The 17859-nt window shown below is 41.1% G+C and overlaps 1 protein-coding gene across 1 annotated transcript in view; it reads right to left on the bottom strand.

Moving 5' to 3' along the window:
* The window catches only part of LAPTM4B (lysosomal protein transmembrane 4 beta), a 56401-nt gene that overhangs the window by 9475 nt on the left and 29067 nt on the right, over nt 1–17859 (bottom strand). The window contains exons 5-6 of the mRNA XM_020785306.3: nt 12674–12772; nt 5198–5293 (exon numbers count right to left, since the gene is read on the bottom strand). Of these exons, the coding sequence (XP_020640965.1) occupies nt 5198–5293; nt 12674–12772 (195 nt within the window). The remainder of the gene's footprint in view (nt 1–5197; nt 5294–12673; nt 12773–17859) is intronic.

Here is a 17859-nt window from a genome sequence, read left to right as displayed (position 1 = left end):
ACAACAATAAGCATTTAACCCATGCAGTGCAGGAGCAGTTGTTTTTCTTAAACTAAAACCTCACTATTTGGGTTTTAATTGCAGTGCTGGCACTTTGAAATAAATAAGTTGATTCTGTGTTACAGTTTGGGCACTCAGGCTCAAAAAGGTTCACCATCACTGAATAGTCAGTTGCAAAGCTAGCTGGGGAAATGAGGGGAATCATGGTCCAAAAATGTCATATATTAGACAGGATCTCTCCCCCTCCCCTTATTACTGTCAGTGGTTATATCCTCTCTTTATTCCTCTCTCATGTTCATAAAAATTTTTGTGTCTGCTCTCCTCTCTTTGAACTTTGCTCTCAGTCTCATCCAAAGCTTGACAATAATGCACAGAGCCATAACAAAGGTGAGGCTGTTGACTTGGGTTGCAAAGCTGAGTGGTGCATGAGAAATACACAAGGTATGTATCTAGTAATGCAAGCAAAATAGCCCGTACAGTGGGTAACCGACTAGGACTCAGAAGATGTGGGTTCAAATCCCTGCTCAGACATGGGAGGGCAGGGGGAATATTTAGAATATTACAAATTTATCATTTTCTAGGAGTGAATAGTTGCAAGTATGTAAAATGATGGGGAAAATGTAAGATTTTCCTGTATGTGTTTTTTTAAAATAGTATGTACATTAGTTGATTGGGCACCCAGATCTTATGACTAAAATAAATGTTGAGTTATTATTCCTGTTTCTTGTTTTTTATGTATTAACCCATGAAAATATATGGGGAGCATTTGATATTCATACCTCATGCACAAAATTAGCTAGTTACAGCTCTAGTAATGAATTAAAATTAACCTGTCAAAGTCATTACTTTGAATTTAACAGGAGGAATGCATCAAATTTTTAAAAAATGTTTTGGTGTTTAAATGTTTAAAATGTTAGTATTGAAAACCCTTTTTAAAGATGCACCAGTTGGCATTTGTGGTCCTCCTATCACCACAAATGTAATGAACTTAATCTGTTAAATCTAACACATTACTTCCAAGCTCAGGTATGCTCCCCAATCGATTCTCTCTCTCTCTCTCAGTCCCTCTCTGCTTCTGCTGACTTCAACAGAAAACAAGGACCAACAAAGTAAGATAAATTTGTTGATTTTGTGGTGGCAGGAGGATAATTATTTATTTATTTAAAACATATTTATCCTGCCTTTCTCTTTAAAAGGACCCAAGGCAGCTTACATTATTAAAAGAAGATATAAAAGGTAACAACGGTGAGAATCTAAATACTAAAAAAAGATAAAAACAGCACCAAAACACATTCAAAGCAGGAAGGTACAACATTCCATTTAAACTTGGATACAGGACAAAGTTTCTGTGTATGTGGAGAAATTCAAGCAATGAAGCATTTATATGCATGCAGTTTATGCTCCACCATATGTACTGAAGAAGATTGAATAAATGGCTGAGATCAACTATTGGACTAGCCCTCCTCTGGTCAAAAACAGAATTTAACACTTTAAATTTGTTTGAACTTTATATTTCATGTGTGTGTGTTTAGTCGTTTAGTCGTGTCCGACTCTTCGTGACCCCATGGACCAGAGCACGCCAGGCCCTCCTGTCTTCTACTGCCTCCCGGAGTTGTGTCAGGTTCATGTTGGTTGCTTCGCAGACACTGTCCAGCCATCTCATCCTCGGTCGTCCCCTTCTCCTCTTGCCATCACACTTTCCCAACATCAGGGTCTTTTCCAGGGAGTCTTTTCTTCTCATTAGATGGCCAAAGTACTGGAGCCTCAGCTTCAGGATCTGTCCTTCCAGTGAGCACTCAGGGTTGATTTCCTTTAGAACTGATAGGTTTGTTCTCCTTGCAGTCCAGGGGATTCTCAAGAGCCTCCTCCAGCACCACAATTCAAAGGCATCAATTCTTCGGCGGTCTGCCTTCTTTATGGCCCCGCTCTCACTTCCATACATCACGACAGGAAAAACCATAGCTTTGACTATTCGGACTTTTGTTGGCAAGGTGATGTCTCTGCTTTTCAAGATGCTGTCCAGATTTGTCATCGCTTTCCTCCCAAGAAGAAGGCGCCTTTTAATTTCAGGGCTGCTGTCTCCATCTGCAGTGATCATGGAGCCCAGGAAGATAAAATTTGACACTGCCTCCATATCTTCCCCTTCTATTTCCCAGGAGGTGATGGGACCAGTGGCCATGATCTTAGTTTTTTTGATGTTGAGTTTCAGACCGTTTTTTGCACTCTCCTCTTTCACTCTCATTACAAGGTTCTTTAATTCCTCCTCACTTTCTGCCATCAGAGTGGTATCATCTGCATATCGGAGGTTGTTGATATTTCTTCCGGCAATCTTAATTCCGGCTTGGGTTTCTTCCAGTCCAGCCTTCCGCATGATGTATTCTGCATATAAGTTAAATAAGCTGGGGGACAATATACAGCCTTGCCGTACTCCTTTCCCAATTTTGAACCACTCAGTTGTTCCATGACCAGTTCTAACTGTTGCTTCCTGTCCCACATATAGGTTTCTCAGGAGACAGATAAAGTGGTCAGGCACTCCCATTTCTTTAAGAACTTGCCATAGTTTGCTGTGGTCCACACAGTCAAAGGCTTTCGCATAGTCAATGAAGCAGAAGTAGATATTTTTCTGGAACTCTCTGGCTTTCTCCATAATCCAGCGCAAGTTAGCAATTTGGTCTCGAGTTCCTCTGCCTCTTCGGAATCCAGCTTGTACTTCTGGGAGTTCTCGGTCCACATACTGCTGAAGCCTACCTTGTAGGATTTTGAGCATAACCTTACTAGCGTGCGAAATGAGTGCAATTGTACGGTAGTTGGAGCATTCTTTGGCACTGCCTTTCTTTGGGATTGGGATGTAGACTGATCTTTTCCAATCCTCTGGCCACTGTTGAGTTTTCCAAACTTGCTGGCATATTGAATGTAGCACCTTAACAGCATCATCTTTCAAGATTTTAAATAGTTCAACTGGAATGCCATCACCTCCACTGGCCTTGTTGTTAGCCAGGCTTTCTAAGGCCCACTTGACTTCGCTCTCCAGGATGTCTGGCTCAAGGTCAGCAACTACGTTGTCTGGGTTGTCCGGGATATCCACATCTTTCTGATATAATTCCTCTGTGTATTCTTGCCACCTCTTCTTGACGTCTTCTGCTTCTGTTAGGTCTCTCCCATTTTTGTCTTTTATCATGTTCATCTTTGCGCAAAATGTTCCTCTAATATGTCCAATTTTCCTGAACAGATCTCTGGTCTTTCCTTTTCTGTTATCTTCCTCTATTTCTTTGCATTGTTCATTTAAGAAGGTCCTCTTGTCTCTCCTTGCTATTCTTTGGAAGTCTGAATTCAAGTTTCTGTAACTTTCCCTATCTCCCTTGCATTTTGCTTCCCTTCTCCTCTCTGCTATTTCTAAGGCCTCGTTGGACAGCCACTTTGCTTTCTTGCATTTCCTTTTCTTTGGGATGGTTTTCGTTGCTGCCTCCTGGACAATGTTACGAGCCTCTATCCAAAGTTCTTCAGGCACTCTGTCCACCAAATCTAGTTCCTTAAATCTGTTCTTTACTTCCACTGTGTATTCATAAGGGATTTGGTTTAGATTATACCTGAGTGGCCCAGTGGTTTTTCCTAATCTCTTCAGTCTAAGCTTGAATTTTGCTATGAGAAGCTGATGATCAGAACCGCAGTCAGCTCCAGGTCTTGTTTTTGCTGACTGTATAGAGCTTCTCCATCTTTGGCTGCAGAGAATATAATCAATCTGATTTCGATATTGCCCATCTGGTGATTTCCATGTATAGAGTCGCCTCTTGTGTTGTTGGAAAAGAGTGTTTGTGATGACCAGCTTATTCTCTTGACAAAACTCTATTAGCCTTTGTCCTGCTTCGTTCTGAACTCCAAGGCCAAACTTCCCTGTTGTTCCTTTTATCTCTTGGCTCCCTACTTTAGCATTCCAGTCCCCTAGAATGAGAAGAACATCTTTCTTTGGTGTCAGTTCTAGAAGGTGTTGTAAATCTTCATAGAATTGTTCGATTTCAGTCTCCTCAGCAATGCTGGTTGGTGCATAAACTTGGATTATTGTGATGTTGAATGGTCTGCCTTGGATTCGTATTGACATCATTCTATCATTTTTGAGATTGTATCCCATTACAGCTTTTCCCACTCTTTTGTTGACTATGAGGGCTACTCCATTCCTTCTACGGGATTCTTGTCCACAATAGTAGATATGATAATCATCTGAGCTGAATTCTCCCATTCCTGTCCATTTTAGTTCACTGATGCCCAGGATGTCGATGTTTATTCTTGCCATCTCCTGTTTGACCACCTCCAGCTTCCCAATGTTCATAGATCTTACATTCCAGGTTCCTATGCAGTATTTTTCTTTGCAGCATTGGATTTTCCTTTCACTTCCAGGCACGTCCACAGCTGAGCGTCCTTTCGGCTTTGGCCCAACCACTTCATTAGCTCTGGAGCTACTTGTACTTGTCCTCCGCTCTTCCTCAGTAGCATGTTGGACGCCTTCCGACCTGAGGGTCCCATCTTCCAGCGTCATATCTTTTAGCCTTTTGTTTCTGATCATGGGGCGTTCTTGGCAAAGATACTGGAGTGGCTTGCCATTTCCTACTCCAGGTGGATTGCGTTTAGTCGGAACTCTCCACTATGTCCTGTCCGTCTTGGGTGTCCCTGCACGGCATAGCCCATAGTTTCTCTGAGTTACTCAAGCCCCTTCGCCACGACAAGGCAGCAATCCATGAAGAAGGGGTTATATTTCATACATGTCCATAATTTAAAATTATGCAGCGCTTTGATAGGAATAAAGATTTTACCACACTAATGAAGTGATGTATAAAACAAACGAACAAACAAAACAAACTACTTTTAAGGGAAAATATTAATGGCTAAGGAAAACACATTAGAACTTGTTTATTTGAAGCTTTGCATAAGAGTTTTACTGGAATTGGCCAAAATTCCTTTTTGTCAACATCTTGTCAGATGAACCTATACAGTACTTCTTACCTGTAATTTGAATGGGAGCACTCCTACTTGCCCATTATGCTCACATATGCTGGAAGAGTCAATGCCAGGTCAGCAGATGCTTTCTTTAAATCAGTGGCACACAAAGGATATTCAGCATGAACAATTTCACAGCACTGGGAACCAGGTCCTCCCATTTAAGCCTGGGAGCATGCAGAACACCATACAATTACAACATACTTACCGCTGTATCATTAGTGGTAATGTAGACCAGGACATCAGAGTTGTTTCTGTTATTAATGTATCGATAACAATTCCATACACAGCTGATCAGATAAGCCTGCCAGGGGGTGGAAGAAATAAAAAGTTGGCGTTCAACTTGCAGTTTATAATTTAACACATATTGTTTACCAAGACATTCACCTGCTCAAAGCAGAGCAGCTAATGGTGCACCCATAATGCAGGTGAGTATCCAAAGCCAGTCAAATTATTTGTGCGTATGTATCAGAAAACACCACAAGCATTTATGTGCCTTCACAGCATTAGAAATGCAACAATAACAAAGAGCTAACATGCTGCCCTTACAGGACAACCCACACCTGCTGCTTGATCCATGTGCCTCAAAAGTATCTAATGGCAGAGCCAGTCCTTTTCTTGACCATGGCATGGTGTATGATGTGACTGTTTTTCCCTATTCAAAAGAATATTAATCTATTATAGCATGAATGAAAAGCATTGTAGCACCTGAACTTTCAGTAATCTTGCCAGGCAATTAGGTAGAGAAGGGTTTTTCACCTGAAACTGACCTGATGGTTCTCTTTGAGTCTGTAAAAAGGGCAATAGTGCTTAAAGGGTCACCCAGAATTATACTGAAAGAGACAGAATGAAAAAGTGCTTGCAAAATGGAAGGGGAAAGATAAGAAACCGGGGGGGGGGGGGAAGAGATAAACTATTATGGCACTTTAAAGATTAACAAATTTATTTCAGTGTGAGCTTTTATGGATCAAGATCTACTTCTTCAGACACAACTGCAAATACTGTGTCTTCTTATGTTCATACACATCGCATGGTCTTAGAATTCATGACTGGTCAGGATAGAGATTACAAAGTGACAACGGTTTGTTAACACAGGGATGGAACTGTAAAGCTGTTAATTATGTGAGGCTGCAGACCCTAGCTAGGGCAATTAGCTGCATGCCAGTTCAATTTGCCTGTCACCGAAAAAGAATGGAAAAGCATGCACCAAACTGTATACTTGCCTTCTCTGATGTAGCAGTCTGTACATGTTTTGGACAGAAACTACCAATTGCCCCAGTGGAGAGAAATTATAAGAGCTGTAGGCCTAAACATCTGGAGGGCACCATACCAGGGAAAGTCATTGCTTGTTACAGAAAATTCAATTATCTGCCCAACAAGTTCAGGTGAAAATTTGTTCTCACAGTTCCTCACAAGCAAGCTGTGAACAGGACTGATCAGTTGCTGCCTGCGATGTCACAAGCCCACCTACATTATCTTGCCCAGAGCAGCTTTCTTCATTGATTTTAAAAAACCAAAACTCTTTGATTAACATAAATTCGGCATTTGCTTTAGAACAAATAAAATGTAGGGAGAGCTTCCTGCAGAGTAGAAGGGGGAGGGGGGAAAAGACAGGTGCCCAGTGGTCAGATCACATACAGGAACTAGTGTATCTGGGAATTTAAAAACAGCTTATTCCATGATACAGAAAGGATGCAGTGAAGTCTGTTGGAAGAACATGTCTAATACAGTACATGGACAGAAGGGCTTCCAATGATTTTTGTGGGTTCATTCTAGCTGTAGATCAATTTGTAAGGCTTTGTTAAAGGTTTAATAGATATCGGAACAAAAAAGGCACAGCTCAGAGACTTCAAAACTATCCTTCCCCTTTAATTTTCTTTTTTAAGGAAATGTAAATATATGTGATAACTTGGATGACAGGGACTTTAAGCCTATGATGCTCTTGATCTGAAGTATTAGGAAGAAATAGGAATTGTATTTCAACCAAGCTTTGTTATCCTTCTCTATTTTTTAAATCCTTTGTAGCTACAGTCACAAGAACAGGTGTTGCTTAACAATGCTTGCAGCTAAGTCTTCACAGAAGTTTGTTATTTGAAGTGGGAATAATTTCCACCTTAGTCAGTCTCAGGTGGATTTTTAAGTAAGAAGTCTGTCTTTTGCATCAGGCAACACCAAGCCAGTGTCTTCACCCCCGTATACTAGGTAATGAGCAGCTAAAATCACTATGCAAGCCAAAGTATCTTGAAAGGATAAACACACACTCACTCCCATGTACATTGTAATGGAAACTCATTTTGCCCAGCAACGTTCCTGCAGATTTGTCCTTAAAAGCCTTTTTTTAAAATTAGACTGAGTCACTGACCTATTTTAGAGCACATACCTTTCCTATCCAAAAAAGCAAAGGTATTTTTTTTCCAAACAAAGCCCTCAAAATACACTCCACTATAGCTTACACAGAATGGGAAGTTCGTCCTGGCTTTCTGTCTTTAAAAGAGAGATGGTAAAGTGGCAATGAAGCATAAATCTGGTTCAAATCTCATCGCTGCCAAGAATTGACTAGCTGACATAAGGGAAGCTGCTCTCTCTCAACCTGAGCGCCACCATGTGCAATATGAGGAAGTAATAATACTGACCTATAGCTCAGTGGCTTGATGTTCCTGGCTGCAGAGCGAGAGATCAGAAGTTCAAATCCCCTATGTGCCTCCTGGGGAGGGGACTGGCATAGAGGTGGCTGGATTTGTTGCTTTTTAGACCATGATTCCCAGAATTCTTCCATTTTCCAATGTTCTCTTTGCAGCACACAGCAGGCTGCACAGTCCCCGAGTGCCACCAGAAGAAGGGACTGGTAAGCCACTTTTGAGCATTTTACACCTAAAAAACCCTAGGAGGGTCACTGTAAACTGGAATCATTGTGAGAAGACATGGAGGCAGTCTCTGTTGGAACTTGTTTCCCTCATGCACCTTTTTGAGTGGCAGGTCTCCTTGTAAAATGAGTAGCCAGCTCACTGGCGGGAAAGGTGTTGTTTCCATAATTATACTGTAAAGTGCTTTGATGTGGTGGAGATGGGGTGGTATATAAATCAAAACAATGAGGCACTTTTCTAACAGTTTGAAGAAACAACACAGGAACAGCATGGAGGTGAAGAGGTTACTCCACCACCTGCTGATTTCCAAGGGCTCTCAGCTCCCAGCATCAGCTACCAAGCTGGAACCTCCAACCTTGACATCACTCCCATAATTTGGCCCGGGTGGTGGTGGTGCTGCTGAATTATGGGACTGGGACTCCTTTAATTCTAAAAAGTCCAGCCCTAGTGAAGAAGGATGCTTTGGGGTCCTTGAGGGAAAGGCAGGATAAGTCTTCCTCCTCCTTCTTCAGTAACCCCATTGTTGCTTACATGCCACAACTAGTAATATGAAGACAGCAATATTCTCTGCTGTGGAAAAAAAGAAAGGCCACTTCTTCCTCTCCGCTCTCAGTGATAACAACTAGGATTGCTGTTTCTGTGGCCCCATAAGGAGTGCAGAAATAGAGGTTGGCAAAGGTTGAGGTGGGTTTCAATGTTAGAATGATGGAGTCAATGCACCTCTGCAGGTCACAAAAAGCCCACAGGTTCTGTCTCGCTGGGTTTTGGTTGACCGTTGTAATCAGATAATGTATATAAAAGTTTTTTTTAAAAGCACTTCGCAAAAGTACTTTTTCTAAAGATTTAACAGGCAACACCAACTAGTTTAAATCTTGTTTGGACTATAGCAGCTGTGATCTTTCCAAGTATCTAATGTGAAACGGTCCTATCAGTGCTATTTCAATGCAAATATTAAAGTTCTGCTTTGTGTTTTTAATGTCTTCATTTTCTGTACATTCCATTCTAAACTGAACTTGCATGCTCTTTCTTAAGGGAATTAAAAACTTTGGAAAACAGTTAAACATTTGGAGGCTTTATTTAACACATTTTTTCGTGTATAAAATGACACTTTTTCCTAAAACCATTAGAGGAAAAATTAAGGGTCATTTTATACACGGAAGGAGGCGGAGACAAAGGAGCAGACCCGCTCGGCTGCCTCTCGCCGGATTGCCTACTCCAGGGCTACTTGCGGGCTCCCTTCGGGTAGGGGACAAGGTGTGAGCTGGAGGCGGTGATTGGGCAGTGGCAGCAGCAGGAGACGGAGGAGCGGCTGCCCTGGGCCACCCCTCGCGGCTGCTAATTGACTGCTCCTCTGCCTCCGGCAAGGGTCAAAATTGGGAGTCGTCTTATACATTGGGGGGGGTCATATACATGGAAAAATACAGTAAGTCCAAATATATGTATATTTTACAAGTAACCTCCCTTTTCCAATTGTTAAGATTACAGTGACCTTCTACAAACAATAGCAATCAGGGATTAATTGGCTCTACCTTTCCTCAATTCATTCTGAGAGTTAAATGCAAAAGGGGTGCGGTAATTTCTTTTTGCTGTATGCTGACACAATCTGGTGAATGTATTACAACAGTAACCACAAAGAAAACATAAAAAACCGCAGAAGAAAGGAAAGATGGCCAAACATAAAAGCTTTCCATGTACAGGAAACCACAAAGGAGTGCCTGATGCTTGCCAGAGATTAATAGGATTCAGTGGCTTAGCTTTACAAGGCTTTAATGCACTGCTAAAAGAGCAAGGCTTCAATAGCTGGCTCACAGACCGTAACAAAATTAAAAGTTATCTTTAATAAATGTATTCCATGGATACTTTAAAGCGGCAGTTGCTTCCTGCTCCTTCTCAGAAACACAAACACAAATCCTTTTGGCAACCCCTATCACGATCTGCAAAGACTCCCACGTATTCACAACATATGTTCAACATACAGGCATTGCGAAATCTGCTGATGGCAGAAAACTTTGTGAGATTGGGAAGAATTAAAACCCAAACAAGCACATACGTGTTTGTGGAGTGGAAAAAATGAGCTACAAATTCTATTTCCCCACAAACAAAATGAGTCACCAATACAATACAGCTGATCTAATCCTATTTTAGATTGCCATTGCCAAAGTACCATATCCAGAATTTGGGTGGGCGACTAGTCTTCTCCAGCATGTCACATTGTTTAAAAGGGAACCCAAAAAATTTAAAAGGGAACCCAAAGCAAGAACAACCATAGCTATGGGACTGAGATTTGAATTATGCGAATAACAAAAAAAAAAAAAAAGATATTTGTCAGGTAAGAAAGACCATAATGACAGATGATTTATAAGTAGAAATAGGACAACTTGCGTATTTAAACCATTTGATTCAAAAGATTCCACAACAGTAAGAAAGAAAGAAAGAAAGAAAGAAAGAAAGAAAGAAAGAAAGAAAGAAAGAAAGAAAGAAAGAAAGAAAGAAAGAAAGAATCAATCAATCAATCAATCAATCAATCAATCAATCAATCAGGTTTGGCCTGTGGATGTTCAGCCTACGGACCAGAGATGGGCAAAGATGACTGGCAAATCTTCTTTCAAACCTTGGTGATAGAGCAGAGGTCTGTCATCACACCAAAGGCAACAGGTAATTTTAGAGGAGTCATCATCTGGTTAGTGACAATGGTAGTTATAGTCCCAATAGATCCAGAGGGCATCAAGCTGGGGAAAGCTGACCTTAGTCTTTTTTGGCTGTTCTCAGTGATATATAAGATATGTTACACTGCCTGTACTGCTTACACCTATCTTTAACAGAAACAGGGTCCAAAATTCCAAACAGTATCTTTTCATTTGAGGACCTGAAACTGCTGCTATCTGCTGCATCTATCAATTGTAAATGACACAGTGCACTTGACTACAGCTTTAATTTCATTATGCAGATTGTATTTATCTGCAAACCAGATTTAGGCTTCGTGCAAAACACAAAGAATCCAAAATTGGAACACCAGAACGTACTGGGCTTACCATTATTCAGTTTGTATTTGTCACTCAGCAGGTTGGGATGGCAGAACACTGATATAGAACATTTTATTCTAATGGACATATAGGCCTAAGTCCATTTTCCCAATAAGAAAAACAGTCTTGGCTTGGCTTCGCCCATTTCTGCCTCTTACTGAGAGGTTTTTCCATTTCCAAACAAAAGGCCTGTCCAATAAATGAGATAATCTTGACCTACTTTCATACTGAACAGCAAAACCAGCTAAGGCAGAAAACTTATAACTCAGTGCAATTCTCCTGCAATTTAATGGGACATAAATCCAATTAGAGAATCTGAGCACATATGGATCATTGCCAGAAGTTCATTCTGTGGAATCTACAAGGGCAACTGCATATGTAACCATTGTGTACTTGTACAGGGATATTTCAGGAAGGTGAGACTTCCTGGCTGACCTCTCAACCGGGAAAGCAGCTTAGGAAAAGGCAAATATTTTGTTCTCCATGGCCGGACAATCCATTCCACCTTACCGTCAGTCATGGATTATAGTTCAATATCATGTCCTGCTCTTCTGCTTTTTATATACTCCTCCCTGTAACACTTATTTTGAAAATTACATAGAAAAATATGCAGGTGCACACTATGGCTTTGGAGCATCTGGAACATACAAAATATCTGTCCCTGAAATATGGGGATGCTTCAAAATAATTCTTCTATGGCAGTGTACCAATTGCTAGCTAGAATGGGAGACCAAGCTATCCAGAATTCACTACACATTAACAGGTTTGTTAGGCTAAGAGTTGCTAGTTGAGCTTGTCATCTGGCTAGCCATTGCATGAGTGTTAATGGAACACTCTTGTTCTGTTTCCCACCATCATGACAATGGATATAACTTGGGACAACAGTCCCACTCCCATCCTCTCCCAGAACTGAAGCTGATATGAAGACTTGTACTATGCACTGCCATGTATTATCTTCAGTAAGTAGGGTTTGGCACATGCTATGGTACTCCAAAAGTCTTCCATCTGGTGGCCTGCCAGAGGACAAGCCTCTTTTGCAGTCATCCTTCATTTGAAGCACTTTCCAGACCCGATTCTGATTTAAAGATACAACCATACAGAGGGAAGGATTTTGACATTTTCTCATGACTGTGGACACTCAGTATAAACATTAGGGTCACCAGGTCATTGACTCGCTACTATAGTAAAGTGCACTGTAACTCTCTTTGAATTCGAAGAAACATTTCTAATTTTGAACATGTACCTATAAAATAACAATTATTTTGCAAATCTGTTTCCCCCATTGTCCTCCTTTTTGGTGATGTGTCAGTGGCCACCATACACAGAAGGCATCAATCAGAACAAGGAGAACTTGAGAGAGGAACCAAAAGGAATGTTTTCAGTTTGGGAACAGGAAGTGAGAAAAGAGGCCGGGACCTGCATCACTCTCTGGAAGCAGCCTGCTGTTTTCCCTGTTGATTTCCAAGCAAGGTTCCCTCTAAGCTGGGTGTGTGCATACACCTCTGTTTCCCTGCGCACAGCTGTCTTCCTCCTCTGTGCAGTGATTACGTTCGGTTCCGGTTGCAATGGAACCCTGCATGCAGGGGGGCAGAGTTGCGAGTGCAGCGGAAAACGCACATGCGAGAGAAGTGAAGCCCTGTCCAGCAGAGGGTTAGAGGGTGTATTGTTTCCAAGTAAAATTTATTGTAACTTCCACCATTTTTGGACTTCCCTGGCTCACAAACACTGCTGTGCAAGAGATAGATGAAAACATTCCAACAAATATCTCAATTTGGTTTTAATGAGTTGTATGCTTACCTTGAAAGCCAAGGTGATACTTATAAAAAGAAGAATAATCACAACTAGGCAGGTGGAATTCACAGACATAATCTCTTCTTTGTAGGGGAAGTTAGCCGGCTGCAATAAGACAAAATATCCATTGTTAATTATCATCAAAGGTCTTCTCCCACCTAATTGTTAACACAGTACAGGCAGAAAACAAAGGCTGGAGTCTTGTTAGCTACACTTGATGCCGTAACTTTGTCAGCTTCAGCAGCAAATTAAATGTAGGTGGAGAAGCCTGTATAGTCATTTGATCTTGCACAACAGTTGTGCAATTCAGTGTGCAATACCAAATAGTGAATGCTCAACTTACAGATAAAATTTATGTTGATCGAGTTACAGTGACATCAATAAGTACAGTAATATTATTTGGCCCAAAGTTTATTTGTAGCAATCATACTACAGAGCTCTCAAGGTATTAGTTTTAAATCTCCCACCAATCTTGTGAGCCACATAACATTGCTTGATGCCATCCACGAACTTCATTGCTTACACCAAATTTCTACAAAGCAAGATGCTCCTTATTGGGGAAACCAAACTTCACTCTCTAGTATACAGATCTGGTTAGGCAAAAGGTAGGTAAGGGACAGGGAAATTGTGGCGCTGCAGGTTAAACCGCAGAAGCCTTTGTGCTGCAAGGTCATTAGACCAGCTGTCGTAAGATCAAATCCACCCAACGGAATGAGCTTGTCCCAGCTCCTGCCAACCCAGCAGTTCGAAAGTATGCAAATGTGAGAAGATAAATAGGTACCAACATGGTGGGAAGGTAACAGCTTTCTGTGTCTAGTCGCGCTGGCCATGTGACCACGGAAACTGTCTTCGGACAAACACTGGCTCTACGGCTTGGAAACGGGGATGAGCACCACCCCATAGGGTCGGACATGACTGGACTAAATGTCAAGGGGAACCTTTACCTTTTACGTTGGTAAGGGACACAACCTATGACTATCCAGATGTTTTAGAATGCAACTCCCAGAAGGCCTGCCTAGCATGAGATTCCAGGAGCTGGAAATCCAAGATACCTGGAGGGCCGAAGACTGAGAACTGAACTAGGGAAGCAGAGATACTGGACATAAAATTGTTGGGGGAAGAGAAATCATCACAGCCAATCAACATTTACGAAGTTCATAGAAAGATTTCGGCGTAAATCAGTGATAGTCCATCACACCGTCCTCAAAGGTATATGCATGACCAGCTTAGGTACATGAGGTCAGATGCAGAGCATGGAAAAATAATGTCTTTGAGTTATAACACACCACATTGGCAACAAGCATCATGACCTCTAGTGATTCTTCTACTCTGTGGAAATATCTGTGCATGCAACAGTAATCATGCAAACAATATACAGCATTTCACAGGATGTCCAATACACAACCAGTGGCTGAATACTGCTTGCGTGATTATTGTTGTGTACCCAAATGTTTTTAAAAAGCAACTTTTGATGTGAGGGCCATATGGAATGAGAAGATAATCATGTATTCCATCCCAAATTGCTTCAAAAGAAGACTTGATACATTTCTTACATATGTCAGAAATAGGAAACATTACCTATTTGAAGGACAGGTCCCATAATTACCCATTCCAGCAGGGATATCAATTACTGGGAGCTGTAGTCCAAAAAATTTAAATTTTTCATCTCTGATATTTTATTTCTTTATAGGAAGCCCGCTACTCTTCCAAAGTACACTTTCCCATTGCATTTTAAATTATTGAAGGCAGAGAGAGGAAGAATGGCTTTTCCCTATCATATATTCTGAAATCACTATTTTTTGTCAATGTTATCTGATTCACAAATAAAGAGAAATTAGTCTTAAGTCCTTCTCTTCATCTGGAATTTCACTGCTGCCGTGTTCTGATTATTTAATCCTGCCAGATGGTGTGTAACAGATTTGAGATAAATGTTACGCAACTATGTTTTCTCCTTTATTTAAACAAAACGCGGTTTTCACACAGAGTTGTTATTTTCATTGGTCCTCATGTTGTTTTAAATACATACTGTCACTGAAAGGCATTTTTTCCTCTTTCTTTAAATGCACCTAGCACTGAAACAGAAGGATAATGTCACACCCTCTCCTCTGCCTTGGCAACCTCTTCATCTGTGAATTAATATACTTCACTAATTAGTTAACACATTGGATGTGATGACACCAGGACGGACTAAGTTACAGCTGTGTGGATTTGAAATCCAAGCTGTCGCTCCACTCCACAAACTGAATGCAGTAAGTTGAACGGCACGCTTAATACTACCTCCCCACCCTACAGTTGAAAGGAAAAGAGGACTTCATAAAACTCGGTAAGCTGATGCCTAGTCCAGGGCACGCATGTTCTGAAGGTGCAGGACACAGCCACGTCACCCGAGCTAAATTGGACCAAATCCTATTTGTGCCTGAAAAGAACACACACACACATATCATCTTTAAAAAGGCAAGGTAGAACTCTCCCTTCTCTATTCATTTTTAACATGATTAAAATATGACTGTAGCATTCAAAGAATAGAATAGGGAGTGGTGGTAGGACAAGGGTGGATTCACTGCAAAAGCAGGCTCTCAAATGTGTGCATTGTTTAAGACTACAAACTGCCATTAATTCAGGAACACCGCATGGCATCCTACTAGTTAGGTGGTACTCAGTCAGTTAACTACCATCTCCTTGACACTACTGTCACCACTTCTCACCTCTGTTTAGATGATTTCAGACAAGGAATTGCTGGTAAAGGGAGCTGTGGAGGCTGGTTGTGTCAGGGCAGCGCAGACAGTTTCCATGACTGATATACACAATGCCTCCAGCCAATGTTCCCTCTGTCTTGCCATGCGTGTACACAGGTGTGGGTGGGGCTTCATTCAAAATGGGAAATAAGCAAACTGTTTGCCAGCTGCCATGCACAAACCTGATGGAGCTCTGGGTGAGTGCGCAAGTGTGCAGCTTAGAAGAAACATTGCATCCAGTTGAGGAAGGACTCTACCTCCTAGGCAAACCATTTGGGCCTGGATGGTGATCTGAAGAGTTTTGCCAGAGGCTTGCTTGCTGTTGCATTTCCAGCAGTAGGAGAGTAATTGGAGCCCCCATCACATCCCGAACAGCTACTCCAGTTACACGCATCTTCTATGCTAACATGCTTCTCTCTCTCCAGATGACAATTTTTAAGAAAAACAATTGCAATCTTATGACAGATAACTTGAGGTGGAAGTCACTTTTCTAGCCAGAAGATCAACACATTTCAAATCTGGTTTCCATAACACACAGTTCATGGGCCAATTCTGCTAAAAGTGTGCCGCTTATATAGTGCTTAATACTGCACATATACTGCTCCCATACTATATATATTGTTCTTTTATAAAAATAAATGTAAATAAAAGTGACACGAGAAAGTGAATTATGGCACTACAATTAATTACTGAACAGAATGGTCTATCTCTAATTATTCTGACCTTCTTATACAGCAAACACAGCATTTGGAAGTGGAAGTGATCTTTTAGTGAAATTATACATTTTTGGTATTCTACAACCCTGAGTGGTTTATTGAAAAATAGAAGCATGAACAAGAATTCAGTTCTGTCAAGAGTTCTGTTCTGGCATATTCCCAGATAACGAATACGAGGGCTGTGGATGATGACAATTGTAGACCAATGCATCTTGAAAGCAGCCTGCTGGGAAACATCATCCTAGAGAGCATACTGGACACTCTTGTTCTTTGACTCAGGTAAGCACAGCTCTTGCAGAATATACAGTTTGTTCCTATATATATATAGCATTTATACTATATATATATATAGTATATATACACTGAGATGGCTGGACAGTGTCTGCGAAGCAACCAACATGAATTTGACCAAACTCCGGGAGGCAGTGGAAGATAGGTGGGCCTGGCGTGCTCTGGTCCATGGGGTCACGAAGAGTCGGACACGACTAAACGACGACAAGCATTTATACCCCACCCATCTAGTCAATTGACTATTCTGGGCGGCTATCTAGACTCTCTAACCTAAAGTTTGAGGGAGGGAGAAAATGAGTTAACCCACGGGCATTGAAATTCTCTTCTATTTATGGTGCTGGTGACATCTGGACATAGGCCAGCAGGCAATGCAAGACAAACTGAAATGAGGGGAGGTAATGTTATGTTATGTAGCTCTCATTCATTGAAAAAGACTATGGATTTTATAACCACTCTCGCCATCAGATACGAATATACAGTGGGGTCTCTACTTAAGAACGTCCCTACTTAAGAACAATCCAACTTAAGAACAGCTCCATTTGCTAAATTTTGCTTCTACTTGAGAACAGAAATCCAAGATAAGAACAGGAAAAAAAAACCTTTCCTGCTCTTTTTTTAACCTTAGGTCATCTTAGGTTAAAAAAAAAACCTCTCCCCCTAGTGGTAGAGTACGTATTAACCAGGTTTGCATTAGTTCCTATAGGAACTAATGCTTCATTGTACGAACGCACCTCTACATAACAAAAAAACAGCCAGAACGGATTAATTGGTTTTCAGTCCATTCCTATGGGAAATTTTGCTTCAACTTAAGAACGTTTCAACTTAAGAACACCATTCCAAAACGGATTAAGTTCTTAAGTAGAGGTTCCACTGAGAACCACCTTCCAATACGGATTAAGTTCTTAAGTAGAGACCCCACTGTAAGATCAAGTACAACACATACTTGCACCTGACCTTGGAAGAGTTATCTCCTGGACTACAACTGGAAGACTCTGGAACTAGAGGTGTTTTTTTTTGTTTTGTTTTTTTAAAGGAGTAGGGTGATTTTGCAAGCTGTGTCCTTGCATGTGTTAATATGGCTAGGGAAGAATACTGGAATGGAAGTTCAGTGGTATAGCAAGTGTTGAATTACTGGCATCTTACTCAAGGTTGGGAAAGGCTGTTCTAATGGCATTGTAGGGTCCCATCTATAGACAATCAGAACTAACGGAAGAGCACTGGAATATTTATTCATCTAGTGACATCAGCACAGAAGAAGCAAACCTGACATATGCAGGACTTTGACTTGCCAGTCGCTCTATTAGTCAAAATGCTCTCTGCCAAATACATTTTGTGAGGCTACTGTAAAAACAGGAAACAAAACCCCTCCAGCATATGACGCTTTTGAGTCTTTTGTTGGAAGAGAAAAACCAGCATCCAAACTCAGGAAACCCTAATCTCTTTCAATCCC

The sequence above is a fragment of the Pogona vitticeps genome, chromosome 4, assembly GCF_051106095.1.
Source record: "Pogona vitticeps strain Pit_001003342236 chromosome 4, PviZW2.1, whole genome shotgun sequence".
NCBI lineage: Eukaryota > Metazoa > Chordata > Lepidosauria > Squamata > Agamidae > Pogona > Pogona vitticeps.
Note: the sequence above shows the minus strand (reverse complement) of the source record. Positions and strands in the feature narration are given on the sequence as shown.